The sequence below is a fragment of the Diuraphis noxia genome, unplaced genomic scaffold (assembly GCF_037042655.1).
Source record: "Diuraphis noxia isolate RWA-SAM2 unplaced genomic scaffold, SU_Dnox_SAM2 contig0001, whole genome shotgun sequence".
In the NCBI taxonomy this organism is placed as follows: domain Eukaryota; kingdom Metazoa; phylum Arthropoda; class Insecta; order Hemiptera; family Aphididae; genus Diuraphis; species Diuraphis noxia.
Window position 1 is genome coordinate 81,827,021 of NW_028301711.1, and position 18,254 is coordinate 81,845,274.

Below are 18,254 nucleotides of genomic sequence, written 5' to 3' on the forward strand. Positions count from 1 at the left end.
TGTATACGTAAATTCCTACACAAAAATAATACACTAGTACATAAGTTCCTGCACGAAAAAAATGTATGTATAATAAATAATAATAATATGTTAATTGTCACACAAATAAAAATTATAATTTTGTAGCGTTATTTTTTTGAAGTTATCTGATATTTTGCTATCGACATAATATTGTTCTTCTTTGCTTTTTTTTTATTTTTTTAGGGGGTATGTACATTGAATTTGATGTTTTTATTATTATTTATACATTTGCTTGAAACATTTTTAAAACTTCAATTATTTTGAATATATTAAGATGAAGATGTTAAAATTTTTAGTTGAATTCGCAGTGGAAAATTACACAAGTATTTGTAGTTAGACTTCTATCTGAACCAGCAATAACCTAAAAACTAGAGAGAAAGTACTATTATTATCTATGTTGTTAGTCATTAATTGATCTCAAAGTTCATTTATTCTATTATTTTCTGGTTTTGTAATAATTAAACTTCCTACGAAACAATCTATTCTATTTATAAACGTCGGTATATTTTTGTTAGCGTTGGAACTTATATACTAGTATTATTTTTTTCTTGGAGGAACTTACATACTGATATATTTTTATTCATGTAGGAATTTACACCTGTAACCGCTTATCTGCTATGTTTCGTGTGAGAACATCTCTAGTTCCGAATCCTATACGCATGGAACCCGTCTGAAAATTTTCATAACATATTTTTAATTATGATAATGTTATAGTGATGGTTGAATCTCGATTTATTGCATATGTCAAAATCAAAATTAATTAGTAGCTTTAATAATAATATTAAAATAATTTTCTATATGTGAGACCACTGGAAAATGTATAAAACAAAATACACAATTATAATTCAAATGTATATCTTTTGTGAATTTATGAACACCTATACTTCATATTAATTGATTGACTTGCATTAAAAATTAAAAATTCAAAGTTAATGTAAAGCCTTACTTAATGACTTAACCAAATACAATTTTATTTTCTTAAATACTTTTAATTTTTACATAATTTTCTCAGTGGTTGATCAATATTCATTGTGACTGTTTGAGCTTAAAGAACCCGACATCGGTCACTTAAGACGAATACAATAAATCTAATATGCTTTTGATGTATCCACTAGTTTAACGTATTAATAACAATAATAATTTAGCTTTTAAATAAAATAACTCTAGAGTCTAGACACGAAAATGTAGGTTTTTTTGACAGAATTTGTTGTATACCATGATATCCTATGTCATATCTACACACGCACACATTTATATACTCGTATATTATATTCATTTATGGATACTTAAATTTGGTTTTTACATGTTAAAACCTAATAAAAATGTGTTATATTTATATGGCCCGTACTTTTAATACTATTTGGATGAGACAACTCACAACTGTGATGAAATTCAAGGAATGGACACAAAAGTTCTTGTACATTTGAGTTGATTTCAGTGCACAAAATTTTTTATCAACAACAACTGAAGGTGGTATTGTATGATTCTTAAAACTATGTTCATTGAAACGACTTGAAATCATTGGAATTTGAGGTTTACCAAAATATTCTATCCAAACTTAAAAAACTTCAAATACCATTCGAAAATCGTAACTGTTCATGCCCTATCCCTTTTATTGTTAAGACGATACCAAACCAATTAGTAGTATTATGTACGAAATGTACCTATATAAGTTTATTATACACTATCAACAGTCTAATCATTTGAATAACGGTAAAATAATAATTGTATGTATTACCTAATATTAACTCATGGTGTAATGGGGATCGTGTATAGTTTACTACAGGTCAAATGTGATGGATGACCAGGAAATGATGCCGATACCATCCACTGTTTCCGAAACATCTTCTAGCATCAAAGTGCGGAAGAACTTCCCCGAAACGTGGCTATGGGAGTCTACCGAATCTGGGTAAATAGTTGTGACTAATCAAAGGGTGCTTGCATACTAACGCTTGGAACGTACTGTTGATGTAATATTTGCTCATATTATATCTGTTGCTTGTATATGAATTTAACCGGTAGAGGTATATGTGTGTGCATACAACACTTAACAAACCATTTAAATGCGAATTGTTTAGTTGTGAAAATCACAAGGCTGTGGAGCAAATTACTTTTTTTTAGAACTTAATCACTTAAAATTATCTCCATATTGTTTGAATAATTAGTCATTTCAATTAATTCTTAATAATATTGATCTTCAGGAAATTTAAATTCAATTAAATGTGTAGCCAATCAATATAAATATACGTTTAGTTTCATTGATTAAAATATAAATAAACTTTAAAATTTGTTTACACCGGACATTTATTACAGTAAAATAAACTTTTTGGGGTAAGCTATGCATATTGACTCGCTGAGTCAACGGATATTTTGGCTGTAACTTTAAATTTATATTATAAATTGTATACAGCTTCCTTTATAGTTTGATTTATATCTAGCCTGGGAAAAATGGCTAATGGTTTACTTTTTTACTGTACAGGAAAGGTGCCTTTAACACTAAAATAATTCCTCTTATTTCTCTTCCAATTCCTATTTTGTTAAGTAAAATATTGAATGTAAGGAAAGATTTATTTAAGAGAGTAAAATATTTTGTAAGTGTCGTTTATAGTCGATACAATATAAAGCCCGATCAACCTGACTTGTTTTCTTTAAATACATTATACAAGTGAGGGTGTCCTTCCGTCCATTGTTCACCCGTCCTATTATATGCAGCGTGTTTGTATCTTCCATTTGCAATACATTTACGACGCCAGTGATGATATTTTTAAATGAGATATTTCTAGAGAACATTTTTAACGATAATTAATAATAAGACAAATTCAGCAGTATACAAATAAAATTGATTATTAGACAGATTCACGTTAAGACTAAAGAATTAATATTCTTCAAATTTATATTTTCCTGGAAAAAAATTACCTATTGTGCTCTTAAAAATATTATAACAGTTAATTATTTCTATAAATAAAATATATTTATTTAATTATTGCTATTCATTTAAGAATCAAAATGGACAAGGTCGTCTGTCGCTGGTTTGTTTTTGTTATTCAATCCCTCCACATTGTTCCTAAACGGACGCCCTTTACTTTTTATCCCTCAAACACACCTCTCTTAATGTCCGCTTGTCTGGCTTGAAGTATTATGTACGTTTTCGTGTGTTTGTTGTATACAGTGGCACCAATCGGCCAAAGTCCAAAATTAGTGGTTCAGATCCAGATGCCTGTTCAACCGGTTGTGAAACCGTACATCGGGCCAGGCGCCGTTGTACAACCAGTGACGCGGCCGCCATTAGCCGGCCCGTACGCGTTCTCCCGCATACCAGCACCAGTGTGGAACAAGCCACGTGTCTTCCTAACACATGCCCTTCAGGATACTTGGCTATTCACTAATTTATCCACATGGTATGAACTCGGGGAAGAGGGAATAGGGTTATTGTCATTAATAACTCCAGGTTCATCAATCTCGTTTACCTGGGGAGTAAGCTAAGTAAAGCGCTCTACAACCATTCTTTAAACGATGAATCCTAGATATTTCTCTGATAGTTTTTACCTGATTTCTCACTGAAAAAATTTCTTCCCCCGAGATACCACTAAGCGCTATTAGATAAATCAACTGCATGTAAGTCTCTCAAGTTTATAATGGAAAAGAAAACATCTGAAGATTTATTGGAGACTATCCACACGTTATCAACTCAAGTAGTATAAGGTCTCATGCTTGTTTATGTCCATGTTTATTCTATAATTAATTCTAATAATACTCATGGTATTCTTTTAAACTTGTATATTTTTAGTATGTTAACCTATAGTTTTTTTATATCGTTATAATAGTTCAAACAATATTATCAAACGCAGAATTAATAAAAACACATAGAAATTTCAATAACCTTTAAAGACAATGAATTTTGAAAAGGATTAAAACATATGTTTAAAAAAATAAATAAATATATGTCTATTTTTAATGTTATTTAGTAATTTCGTTCAGATTTTAGACGTTTTGATTCGTTCGGCATTGAGAGGGTTTACTATTAAGAATACGTTTTACCCTATATCGGTTAAAAAAGTATCTGGACCTAAGTGTCCAATGGTGAAGGTTTTATTGTGTAATCGAATACATACCGTCGCTTTTTAGAATATATTATTGTCAATCTATATTGTTGTCTATGAGCTTTTGCGCACGCTTTACTTTTCGAACTTCTTAAGAATAAAGTCTTGATCGAGTGTTAGGTACATATAGGGTGAGTGATGTAGCATACTGGCGATGTCGCGTGCTTCATAATAGATACGATTTTTAAACATGGTCGGTTGGTTCGCTATTGCCCTCTCCTTATCCATATTATTATGTGTAATTCGTAAGTACTTATCGTACTCTATGGCCCTACAGCTAATGTTACTATAGCTTGCATTCACTGTCATTGTTAAGTACCTATATCAAGTGGTTCTATAAATTAAAATGTTAGAATTGCTCTGCTTTAATCGCTTAATATATTTTAATTGGACATATGTAATGAACAAAAAGTAAAATATTCATCATAATACGTTGTTTTCGTAGCTTCAATAATATGATTCCGTATTCCCATTCATTTAAAGTTATATTATGTTAATAAGTTCATTTGAAATAACGTTGTTTAATTGACAAATTTAAATTTATTACTATCTATAATAATATTAATAATAAATTAAACATAAGAATATAAACTACAGATATATGAAAATACTAGATAGCCGACTTTGGTATTATTATTGTCACCAATAAATTGGCCGCCATCCTTTCAAATAGGTGAATGTTTATATTTTATAGTATTGATAAGAAACAATATTATAACAATTATGTCAACATTTAAACATAATAGTATTTTATCACTTATCATATTAGCATAGGCGTAAATTGTGGGGGGAGCACTTAGGGGGACTTAGTCCCCCCCCCACACACACAACAAAATGTATAGGCCCCCTAATTTCTATAGTTTTCTTTCAATTTCAATTTTTTGTTAAAAAAATTAATTAATTAATTAAAAAAAATAATGTCATAATTCCTAAACAGGAAGCCGATAGGTATATGATTATATTATGAACGCTTATGTTATAGATTTTGTATTCAAATAAAATTAGAAAAGATTGATCTAATATTTATTATTTCAAAACGACAACGATAACAGGTTATGTAATAATATGTTTATGCGAAGTTCGAAGTATCTTGATTTACTATGCCTTAGTATCACTTATCAGTAAAATCACAATATTTTATAATAATATGTTTGTAAGAACCCAATACAAATAATAAGCTGTTACGATTACGATAACTGAAGTCTTTATATAGCATGCAACGACGGTAAACGGTGAACACCGCTAGAACTAATCAGTTATTCAATTATAGTAAATAGTTGAGCAGCCGATGTTTTTTTCTGTGGTAAAAGTTTAATATGTAAACAATCACCTCTTAGATGATGATTGGCGGCCATTTTATCGGAGAGATTATAATACGTATGGGCCATATCAGTCAGCTATCTCGTATTTTTATATATCTGTGGTATAAAATGTTTCGTCTTTTTCATGATAAAATGATGCCTATCTTTTATTACCAGTGAATAGTTATGTTGAAACAAATCGGTTATGATTGTTGTTAGAGCAATTTTAGAGATAAAACACATATGAAAACGTAAACTAAAACTTAATATCACATCTGTTTACAAAAAGACAATTGTGATTTTGGAAAATTTAATACAATATTATAATGAAATCAATTCCATGTAATAAATACGTATATGAAATACTCTCAAAACTGTTGTTATATCAAATTTTAATGATAAATATTTTAGCTATAAAACTTCACTGGGAGCAGAGATGACATATGATCTATTCTAGTTGATAACATTAATGCTCTTTTTATACAATTTCATAACTTTGAACAAACCAATAATGATAATTACGTGGGAACACATTATTTTGAATTAATGTTAAAATACATTAACATTTTTATATTTATCATTAAAACTGATACATTGTTATAATAATTTCATTATTACTGATACATCTTCATAATTCAATGCAATAGATGTTACAATATTGTTGTCATTAAATAGTTTATAAAATGTTATAAATTTCTTTTTAAAATATTGGTGCTACGAAACAAGCGGTTATTATTCAATATTTACGTCTCGGGGTATTTAGTGTTGTAAATCTATTGTTAACTATCATTTATTGATTAGTTAAATTATTCACTTAGAACATTTTAACTGATAACTAACTTGTGTGATATTAAAGGCAAGACGGACGAGTTTCTTTGAAATCTACGGTGCCGGATACGATCACGTCATGGGTGATCACTGCGTTCTCAGTCGACTCACTCTACGGACTCGGTCTTCTTGATTCGCCCAAAAAGGTAAATCGATTTAAAAAATGCATTAAACATCTATAAAGTGTTGTATTTATGGGTAATACATTTCAAAGATTATTGATCAGAATTTTAATAGTCGGTAAAAAATAGTTTTTAAACCGTGTTTGTATAATGCCTAAATATTTGTTTTATTTATATAAAAAAAAGAGGAATATCATTATTATTTTAATCTTAAAAACAATTAACTGTTTTATGCTGTATAATAGTTCAGTTTGTTTAATATTACTACTATCGGTTTAATATACCTATATAGTATGCAATCAAATTTTATTTAGCTTGTGATTTTAACGGAATAGACAAAAAAAAGATAAAAATTAACATGTGTAGTGTATTTTTTTTTAAATATTTTATAATGAAAATAATTTTTAAGTGGTAACGATTGTTATTTTATAGCTTAAAGTATTTAGACCATTTTTCATTTCCGTCGACTTGCCATACTCAGTGAGAAGAGGTGAGTATGTTTCCATACCGGTAGTGGTGTTTAATTACCTCAACAAAGATGTCACGGCTGACGTGACTTTAGAAAATATTGGTCAGTTCGACTTTGCTGAAACCTCCAATGATGTCCGAGATTCAAGTAATTAATAATAAATGGATAGTGTAACTAAAATATAATATGTACACCACCTTATTAATTTAAACACTTATTGTTTTCCTTTTGAATAATAGAATTGGAATTGTACAAACGGAAATCTTTAACTATCAAATCTAATAGTGGAAGCCCAACATCGTTCCTAATACAAACCAAAGATTTAGGTTACATAAGCATTAAGTTGACCGCTACCAGTAAATTGGCTGGTGATGCTATAGAAAAGAAGTTGTTAGTGAAGGTATGATTTCATTCAATGATCTGTGAACAATGGCTTAAAACAGTTATTTTCGTATAATATCATTAATAATATCTGCTTTACCCGTCTCTTTAGCCTGAAGGAGAAACCATTTATAAAAACAAAGCAATCTTTGTCGATCTCAGGAAAGAATCATCGTTTGAAAAAAACATTACTTTAGAAATTCCCAACAACATTGTACCAGACTCTGAATTCATTGAAATCGGAGCTGTTGGTATGTTACTTGTCTAAAAATAATTTGTTCATTCTATTTAAAAATTGTTTTCTTTTATGACAGGTGATATTTTGGGACCAAGCACAATGAATTTAGCATCTTTGATCCAAATGCCATTTGGATGTGGTGAACAAAACATGTTGAATTTTGTACCTAATATCGTCATTCTGGATTACTTGAAAGTAAGTGTTAGCTATTATTTATAAACCAATAAATCTGATTAACAGTGATCTAGTCACAATTTATATCACGAGCGTTTTAAATTCAAAATATTCAATGTTGATAACTTGTTTTCACGCACATCTAGAACACGAAACAATTGACGACTGCAGTTGAAACAAAATCGTTGAAATATATGGAAACTGGGTACCAACAAGAATTAACGTACCGTAGATCAGACGGTTCTTTTAGTGCTTTCGGATCAGCAGATGCCAGTGGCAGCACGTGGTATGTGTACCTTATTTATTATATAATATTGGTTATACAATAGACGATAGGCACCCTCGATTTCGTTAAATACACGAATGATCGAGTAAAGTATAATTTTCTTTTTTAATTTATAAATATTTTTCCAGGTTGACCGCTTATGTTGTCAAATCATTCAGACAGGCAATGTCATACATACCAATTGAAGAAAAAATCATAATCGAAGGCCTACAGTGGTTATCTAATAATCAGGCGAACAATGGTAGTTTCCCGGAAGTGGGCTATGTAAGTCACAGTGACATACAGGGAGGATCCTCCAAAGGACTAGCGCTCACCGCCTACACACTTATAGCATTTTTGGAAAACCAAAAGGCCACTCCAGTTTACCGAAATACAATTAATAGAGCCGTAGAATATGTAGTAAGAAACTTACCGGGAGTAGAAGATCCGTACGCAATCGCCATATGCTCGTACGCATTACACTTGGCCGATCATCCGGAGAAAAACGTAGCTTTTAACCTACTTGAATTGAAAGCTAATACTGCTGGTAAGTCTTGCAGTTGTAACTTATTTCGAAACTTTTTTAAATAATTCATTTCAACGAAAATCTAAAATAATAACTATTCTGTCCGCTGGATGAAGAATATAATTTTAAATTCAACGAACTTGGTTTGATGACTTTCCTGGTTACGGCTATAATGCTTTATGTAATATTTATTTATTTTTTATTGTAATAAAATAAAAATATGATTTACAGATGGGAAAAAATGGTGGAAACGAATGGATCGTGCTAACGATAAAAAAAATCCATGGGTCCAAGAGCCTAATTCAGTTGACGTAGAAATGACTGCATATGCCTTGTTGACCTATTTACAAAGAGAACTTGTAGAAGATGGTTTGCCGATACTACATTGGTTGGTGTCTCAACAGAACGATCAAGGAGGGTTCGCTTCTAGCCAGGTATCTATTTTAGGTTACACAGTTGAATATTAATCGAGGATTAATTAGATTTGGAGTGATAACTGGAATGCGATAGTGTTAAACAATTCAAAATTAGGTGGCAATATCTTATATAATTAAATTCTTCTCATATTATGAATTATATAGACCAACTTGTCGACAACATGTCAATCAATACATCATTGTTAATTGAAATATTGATATCAAGTTTTATGGTGAGATTTCCCTTGTCTAAATATTATTTCTTTGTCATTAGTTATTTGAATCAATTCAGATTTCACTCTCTGGAGTAGTTTCATTATACCTCAGTGACCTTTTTAATCCATAATTTTATGGAAACTCTTGAAGGATAACCAGAAGGAAATATTTCTAGTACGCTATTCTTATAGCTTCTATAATATATAAGCATATTACAACGACTTTACGTCCTATTTTTTAGAAGAATAACAATTGGTACAAAGTACATGTACCTATTGGAAATCACTAAATCATAAAAATATCATACTAGGAACTTATAAACATTTGTATATGAGCCTTTTCCTACTATTATTTAAGTATTTAGTTAAAAATTTTAATAAATTATAATTAACTATTTGTATTCGTTTAGGACACGGTGATAACGTTGTATGCTCTTTCTCAAATGGCCGAGCGAATTACTCCTGGTACTTTAAAGTTATCTGCCACATTTTCTTATATGAGAAATGGACAATCTGAACTAAAAGTAACCAAAGATAACGCTATGGTGTTGCAGTTGATTGAAGTGAGTATTGTTTCTGAAATTAATGTATATGAGTGTTTATGATAAATAATATTGTATGCAATTTATAGAACAACGTTAAAGTATTTTTTTCAAAGCATTAATTGAATTTTATTTATTTATTTCGTTTATTTCAAAGATTGATCCATAAAAAAATATTTTTATTTTTTATACAAGTGCATAAATTCTGTAAAACCAAATCATATGATCAACAGTTAAAAGAAATCATCTAGATTTGAATTTTAGTTACTTACATTAAACAATTAAAATAAAATTTAAACACAAATGCCAAATATTTGCTTATTATTTATTTTTATGCATCTATGTAAAATGTATATAAACTTATTTTAATTAACACTTGTTGTTTCAATGGTAAATAGAATATATTCTAAATTGCTTACTTACTATCCAGGTAACGAATATGAAACTAATTATATTTGTTTGCATTTAAAACTCAAAATTAAAATATCAGAAAAAAATAGTTTTTACGATAAAAATAAATTACATTGTCTTTCTACCTTAATTTATTTTGACTCCTTTATTTATGCCATAGCTTCCTAAACGTACTCGTACGTTGAACGTGACAGCCACCGGTACTGGATTCGCCGTTATCAAAGTATCTTACAGATACAATGTAAATGTTACTGGCGCTTGGCCACTATTTTCACTGGATCCGCAAGTGGATAAGAACTCGAACGCCAATCACCTTCAACTTTCTGTTTGTTCTGGGTAAATTTTTTTTTTTAATTTTATAAAATGGCTGACCATTTAACTGAATATTATATAGGCCTGCATTGGATCTAAAAACATTTCCCACCCATGTAGGTTGCCTGTTTGAGATTTGTCATGGAATAAATAACAAAACTTAGCTGCACCATATGCAATAATGTTTTAATCATAAAAAGTGAGGCAACACGTAACGAGCGGGTTTGATGATGTATGTTAGGAAGATAAAAGATTTTACAATTTGTTTGAATTAGAAGTTTTAGTTTAATAAACCGAAAGAGAATATGACATTAATTTTAGTGGAGAAAGTGGAGGTCTGTACGAGTGCATACGGTGATAGAAGACCTGGTTTACGTGTACCGGGCAGATACTGAAAATTGTCGATGCGTCTGGTGGACCTCACTGTCGGGAATCAGTGGTAATCACTCAGTGATCTATTGGACATGAGTGCTCGGCTCTTCTCGATAGTAGTAATTTTCGAGTAGGGCGTCGACTAGTTGGTCCTCAGGGTGGGGACGTTGTCGGAGAAGAACTATGATATGAACTCGAGTCTTACGCGGTGTTGTGATTGTTGAAGACAAATGCTTTGTCTTGCGGAGAGTATAAACGAGAAAGAACTGGCTGGACTTGGCACTACACGTCAGTGTAGACGCCATAGCATGTTAAACGCGGGCAGGTGTCACAATACACGGCAGATAAAAGAGAGTATTTTGATGGAGACCACCACAATAGTGGAGATACCAACGGCATATCAGTATATCACTGTTTTTTTTTTTTATGAGAGATAAGCACAGATATATATTAATACCAGATAGCCGTCTTCGAATACACCACCACAAAATAATGTGAAACACGACGCCATATGCAATGAAAACAACTCGATAAACAAACGTTATCAATATTAGACTAATCAATATAATTCATACTATTGTTATTAGAATATATCTGTGTATATTACTTGTTTCTGATTGGCCACTGAATTTTGCACTCGATCATCTCGTAAAATTAGCTAAGTATCTGATAACGTTTGTTTACCGAGAGTATTCTTTGCATATTTCTATCACTGATAGCGAGAAGACAGCTATCTAGTATTAGTATATTATATCTGTGGTTACAAGTTTATAAAATAATTCTATCCATGAAAAATCATGGAAAAGAACATCAACATTCTTAAAATAGTCGAATCTGTAGGAGAGGACAATTTCGCAATTAAATGTATATATAAAACGCGCTCTATATATTCAATTCAATAATATGTATTATTTAACTAAATAAATACCATGTTATTTTTTAAATTTATATCTATATAACAATCAACTTATTCGCTCCCAACATGTAATGGATTTTATTTTTGCAGTTTCCGAGGGGGCAATGACAGCAACATGGCAGTAATGGAAGTAACACTACCTTCGGGTTTCACCGTGGATAACGACGCGTTGCCCAGCCTCCGATTGTCCAACAACATCAAACGTATCGAGACCAAAGATGGAGATACCGTCGTCATGTTATACTTTGACAAGGTATAAAAAAATAATCAAACCAAATTTGAATATGTACATATTAAACAAATATGTGTTTTAAGTTGAAAAAATAGAATTCTTTAAATATTAATTAACATATTCATACAATTATATTTGGGGAAGACTGATTATATTCTTCTGTATACAAATATATATAGGTGTCAATTAAATTACATTTAAAAAATATATATTACCCAAAGTTTGACCACGGATAGATAATATGGTTGCCCGCCGGCCTACGAATTCAACATAAAAAAGTTGATCAAAACAAATCACTATCAAACAGCTAGATATTCCAGAAGTAGCGTTTACTCGTGATAGTTTTTATAAACTTAACAGATTTATCAGGCATTAGACGCTGAGAGATAAAAGAGTATATGTTATATTTTTGTTTTAGATTGAGTAATACCTAATTACTTGAATATTTTAACTATTTATATTTATTCAAATTTCATTCAAATTAACTTTATTAATTTAACTCGTTTTTAAAATAACATATCATGAAACAAAAATATCCGCTCTTGTAAAGTTAATGTTTTCCTATACAAATTCAATAGTAAATTTGCCTCATTATTAACTACATAAACTATAATAAGAATCTGCTAAGGGTACCTAGATTTGCTATACTACACGTCTGTAAGACTGATATAACATATACAAGGTACAATGTACATGCATGGTTCATATTAACATCTATGTCAGATTTGTTCAATTCGATTAGATAACCAAATTTTATTACACTTCAGATGATGGCTAAAGAATACTGTCCGACTATATCAGCGTTCCAAACACATAAAGTAGCCAATCAAAAGCCAGTGCCTGTCACCGTATACGATTATTACGATCAGTGTAAGTGAGAAAAATTTAACCTCTATTCGATGTATCCAACCAAAAATATTCTAAATTATTTTTTTTCTATCTAATAACATTCTACCTTGTTTGTACTTCAAGTTTTTTTTTATGTTTACCTACTACTTAATTTGTTTATTTATTTATATATTTTTACTTCGATTAGCGAGGCGTGCCAGAGTTTTCTACGCACCGAGAAGAGCGACTCCATGTGAAATATGTGAAGATTCCGACTGTAACAAAATATGTGTGCAAACCGATAACCCCAAATCCGGTGCTACGTCACAGTTCCGTAACAGTTTGCAGTTTACGTTCATCATCGCTTCAATTTCAAGCATCCTACTCGTTCAATATTTTAACTGATATGAAATGTACAAAAAAAACATATTTTTTTATATACGTTATATTCATATACAATATGCGTAATAATGAAGAAAGTAAATCGGTAGATTTTCACAATATTCCTATTTTGTCTACATATTTATATTATTTTTGATTGTTAAAAACTCAACACATATTTGTATGTACTTATGGATTCGCTTTGCATGCAATTTACTTAATATTATTTTTATTTAAGTTTTTAAATGTCCATTAACTTATTTATTTATAACACATTATTATTATTATTACAAACAAATATTAAATACAAACTTCTTGACATATAATATAGGTAAGCACTTGTGAAAAAAATATAATTATGATGATTTACATATCTCATAGAATGGCCAAAAACTATACCTACTGTTATACTGCATGCAACTCTAATCAAATACTCAACAAAAAAAATTAAAAAAATCCTTTATCATAAGTATTTTAATTTATAGAATTATTATTATTATTTTTAGTTTAATAACATTTAATTTGTATGACTACACGTGACCTAGGTACCTACCTAATACCAATCTGTATACACAATATTATTTCTATAGAAATGTGAATAGAAATTTATTTGGACAACAATTTACAGTAATATGTAAAATATGTATTAATAAATCTTACAATTTGTAAACCATTATGCATATTATATTCGCTGATTCCGAATGAAAATTAATTAAATAATTTTTATGTAGGATTTTTTTCATTAATATAAAGACTGAATGACAGATGTTATAATTACTATCGAAATAAACACCTTCAAATTTCTATAATCACGTAGGCAATCACTAAATCACTAACAATTATTATAACAGTTTTATTGTTTGTAAATACTAAATTGATATGGTACTTATAATAAATATATACATATTTATGAATAATCACATTTTTGTTATTATTTTTATTGACAAGTGAAGTTCTGACACAATATGTAAAAGTGTCTTATATAAAATGTATCTAAAAAATATGCACATGTAAAAATATAATACTTATACACATTAGGTGTGTCCAGACCTCATTCGCAGGTCATCCACAACAGTGGCATTTCTAGGGGATAAGGGGTTATGTGTTCGAAAATGATATGTTCGAATAAAATGTGTTCGAATGAAAAGTGTTCGAAAAAGCATATGTTCGGATGAATTTTTGTTCGAATAGTTAAACTCAGTCTTAAGAACAAGCATATTATATTAAAATATTATTTATATAGTGAAAAAAATTATTAAATGTATAGGTAAAAACAAGCATATTATATTAAAATATTATTTATTTATTTATTATTTATATAGTGAAAAAAATTATTAAATATATAGGTCTATGTATATCGTCAAATAAAATAAATAAATGTATATACGAGTATATTCAAGTTAAAAGTTTAAATTGTACGCAATGCCTCTTAAAAACTCAATGTTATTTTGATTACTATTTTTAAATCTTAAAACTAAATTTTTAATTCTTTCTTCGTGTTGTTGTCGGGATATCTTTATTTTTTTTGCAATTCTGCCTTGTATAAATTGTTCAATTAAGCTTTCGTTCTCGTTCTGCATTTTTTGAAGAAGTGTTATGAATTTATAAGCACCTGGATGTTTCGATATCAACCTATACAATATTATGATATGAAATATAAAATGTATACATTATCTATCAATTTTAAAATTACCTATTTAAACGACTATGCCAAGATTCAGTGATATTAATAGTCCATGGCAATTCATTTTCAACTCGTTGTGCTACTGACCATAATTCTGGCGGATATAACGGGGGTCGTACTTGTGGATTTCGTCCGCGGAGTCTCACTGATCTACCAGTAACATACGTTGTTTCGAAGTAATCTATTAATTTTTGTTCTCTTTCATCATTCGAAAGTTCAGTTTTAAGCTGTTTCCAACTTTCATTGACCTAAATAAATAAAATAAAATATATTTATTAGGAAAATATGCGAAAATGTGTTGTTAATGATATTAACAATAATGCTGGGCATTCAAATTCGTGGTGTATACGTACTTTGGAAACTGGAAGGAAAGCCAATGCTGGTAAATGTCGACAAAGTAAGTTGAAGTTTTGATCTTCTATATACTTGGTCATTAATCCTTCCTTTTGTATGTGACGATAAATATTTTGCGAAAAGTGAAAAAAAACACGCAGAATGCATTGCAAATGGAAAAACATCATTTATGGCATTTATAGCAGAAATTTCAAAATCAGTAATAATTTCAAGATCCGTTTTATCTTTAAAATTAATACGATGTTCAATAGCAAAATCATTAAGTGCTGTAAACATAAGTTTATACGAATTTTCAGTTTGATTTGTCATAAGGGTAAACACTAATGGTAAACATATCTGGTCGTTTCCTCTCTTAATAGATCCATGAATTGTGTACAATTGTTTGAAGAAACTAGGACAAGACTTATATGTTCCATCTGCAAGCCAAAACTCTGATTCTCTTAAATACAAACAATTTTGAAATGTTGTAAAAATAATTATTCTATTGTTGTCATCGTAAATTTCCTTGATTAAAAATTCTTGACCAGAAATTGTTTTTTTTAATTCAATAGGAGGGTTAAAATTTTCAATACAAGCAGGTTCGATTAATTTACCTTTTCTATGTCTTTTATTAAGTTGTTTTGATGCATTTTTGCTAATTTGTGAAGAGACAACAGAAGGAACTCCAATTATTTGCTCCTGATAAATTTTGTGTGGATTATCTTGAGATTGCAATGAAGCAGTTTTGATTTTATTTTTAATTATTTTGCATTCATTTTTTATAGGATTCGGCGCGTGTGAATGATCCATTAATATGTACGACTCGTCTTTAATATGTTCATTGTTTTTAATAATTGTTCGAAATTTAGCACCACATTTTTTGACACAGATCTAATAGTACACATTTTCATTATCCCGTTTACGAAAATTATTTTTATTAAACATAAATTCATACTCATTAACTAATAACATATTTTTATTATGTATAGTAGATATTAATTTTATAGTACACGTCGACATATTCGTTCGCAATATTTCATTCGGCCAGACAATCGAAAATATACTACAGCAGTAGGTAAATTACAGTCGGTACCTATTTTACAGAAACCCATATTATGATAAAGCTTACGATAATATAACGTGTAGATAAAATTTATTGCTCTATATCAGATACTATATTAGGCCGGAGCCTGTTTCACATAAAGGCGTATCGTACGCCAGACGATATCGACGAGGGAAACGTGCCATAATGTTAATTGTTAAATTGTCTTAAATAACCGTCTTTCCCTGGTTAACGGTATAATAGTTGGAATACACTATAGATAATAGATATCTTAATATCTATAATTCCAAAATAATAAATACAAAGTTTTCGAACAAAAATTCATCCGAACATATGCTTTTTCGAACACTTTTCATTCGAACACATTTTATTCGAACATATCATTTTCGAACACGTAACCCGACACCTTTCTAGGGGATGGGGAAAACTGCCAATCCTCCCCCCTAAAAAAAAAATAATAAAAATTTCTGTTAAGATTGGGGGATATAGCCCCGAATCATACACATGATGAAAAACAAAAAATTTAATATGAAATTAGAAATTGAAAAAAAAAGGTTCATATTATGAATCAAAATGTACAATGTAAGTTTGATCAAAGTAGCAGGTCATGCCTGTGCATGACAGGAATGACCCGTGGACATACCTATGCTTATACATAACACATAATTAGTATTGGGATGGCAATTACGAATTTAGGACATTTGATGATCAATAATAGGACAGTTAGCTCCGAATATAAATGATAAGATCATTTAACTATCTAATATTTGTTTTGTATCGAGAAATTTTATACATATGTTTAAGCTTCTTGGTTTATTTTAATTTTACAATTTATTTGAATAGGTACCTGTGTTTAATTTTAAAATCTTCATCGAGATTATGCAGTTCATCATCTACAAAGTTTCAATAAATATATGCATACATGTGAATGACTGAATATAATTAAAAGTTGGAATTTATATTGTTCCAACTTTTTGATATATAATTAGTCCTATTATATCCTAATTGTGTTGCATTGTACACGTTCCATGAGCTCCTTTTGCAGGACATAACTTGCGTATTGTTAATAAATAAGGTTCGGGACTTTAAAATTGTCGAAATATGCCATCATAATCTTTAAAATATGATAAAAAATATGCAGCTAATATTTTATTTTGGTTTTTAAAACTCAAATAAATATTATAATTATCGTCCACCAGTTTGTAATAGACAGGTAACAATATCGTTCCCAGTTTTTCTACATTTTCTCCGGTTACAGTTGGTCGTTTTTTACGTTTTATTTTTCAACTGTTCTATAAAAAGTGCTTGCGTAGACCAGTGTCGTTTTTGAGTAGGTCTGCTCAAAACGTTCCCTCTAAGGGCAATTTTTTTGTCTTTGTTGAAATACACAGCCGCCGGTTATTTAAAAATTTTATCGTCTGGTTTGGTTTGATTCGGCCGTGCTATCTCCGGCCCCATTAATTACCTAACCCCACGCGATACGGGCCACGTACATACGAAATATACACTGTGTGGCTAGTAGCATTTATAAATGACGCGATCACTTATACACCGTGAGTCAAGTGATTACCATTATTTCCAAATTATCCCTTAATTTACCTATTCCTTTATTATTGAATCTTACCTTTGTCGTCAAATCTGCATAATGTCTCCAACCCCAACAAAATCATCACAAATTAATACTATATCTGCTACTGTTAATAAATGATACCATGGATGATCTTCATCGCTCTATCACAGAGATTCGCAGTTCTCATATTGATATGCTTGGACAGTATAACACTACGAATTTGTCACAAAACTCTAAACTAGCTGAATCAAGCATTGATTTTCTTAAATCCAAAATCGTTGATAATAGGTCGGAAAATACTACTCATCGCAACGAAATTGCTACCCTCAATAACAGAATTCAAGTTTTGGAAAATTTTGCTAATGGTTCAAATAACATGCCTCAGCTGATTCAAGAATTGGCTAACCATGTGCTCGTAACATTATAGTACGTACATGGTCTCCAAGAGTCTTCGACGAAGACTCTTCGTCCAATGATCTTACAGCCTGAATGCATCCGATATTGAATTACTCGATGATAATATCCATCCGTGTAACTTAACTCGTTTCTTGATA

The 18,254-nt window shown here is 30.0% G+C and overlaps 1 protein-coding gene across 3 annotated transcripts in view; it reads left to right on the forward strand.

Moving 5' to 3' along the window:
• The window catches only part of LOC107165899 (CD109 antigen-like), a 97,085-nt gene extending 83,118 nt beyond the window's left edge, over positions 1-13,967 (forward strand). For 2 of the 3 annotated variants that reach the window (XM_015514334.2, XM_089218924.1), the window contains exons 14-27: positions 3,191-3,419; positions 6,279-6,396; positions 6,805-6,988; positions 7,081-7,241; positions 7,335-7,473; positions 7,537-7,655; positions 7,781-7,920; positions 8,049-8,446; positions 8,657-8,859; positions 9,467-9,619; positions 10,170-10,345; positions 11,700-11,862; positions 12,609-12,711; positions 12,878-13,967. In XM_015514334.2, the coding sequence (XP_015369820.1) occupies positions 3,191-3,419; positions 6,279-6,396; positions 6,805-6,988; positions 7,081-7,241; positions 7,335-7,473; positions 7,537-7,655; positions 7,781-7,920; positions 8,049-8,446; positions 8,657-8,859; positions 9,467-9,619; positions 10,170-10,345; positions 11,700-11,862; positions 12,609-12,711; positions 12,878-13,074 (2,483 nt within the window). In that variant the 3' untranslated portion in view covers positions 13,075-13,967. Of the gene's footprint in view, positions 1-1,797; positions 1,931-3,190; positions 3,420-6,278; positions 6,397-6,804; positions 6,989-7,080; positions 7,242-7,334; positions 7,474-7,536; positions 7,656-7,780; positions 7,921-8,048; positions 8,447-8,656; positions 8,860-9,466; positions 9,620-10,169; positions 10,346-11,699; positions 11,863-12,608; positions 12,712-12,877 lie in introns of all 3 variants that reach the window. The other variant, XM_015514335.2, reaches the window with a different exon arrangement.
• Positions 13,968-18,254: the final 4,287 nt, after the last annotated feature.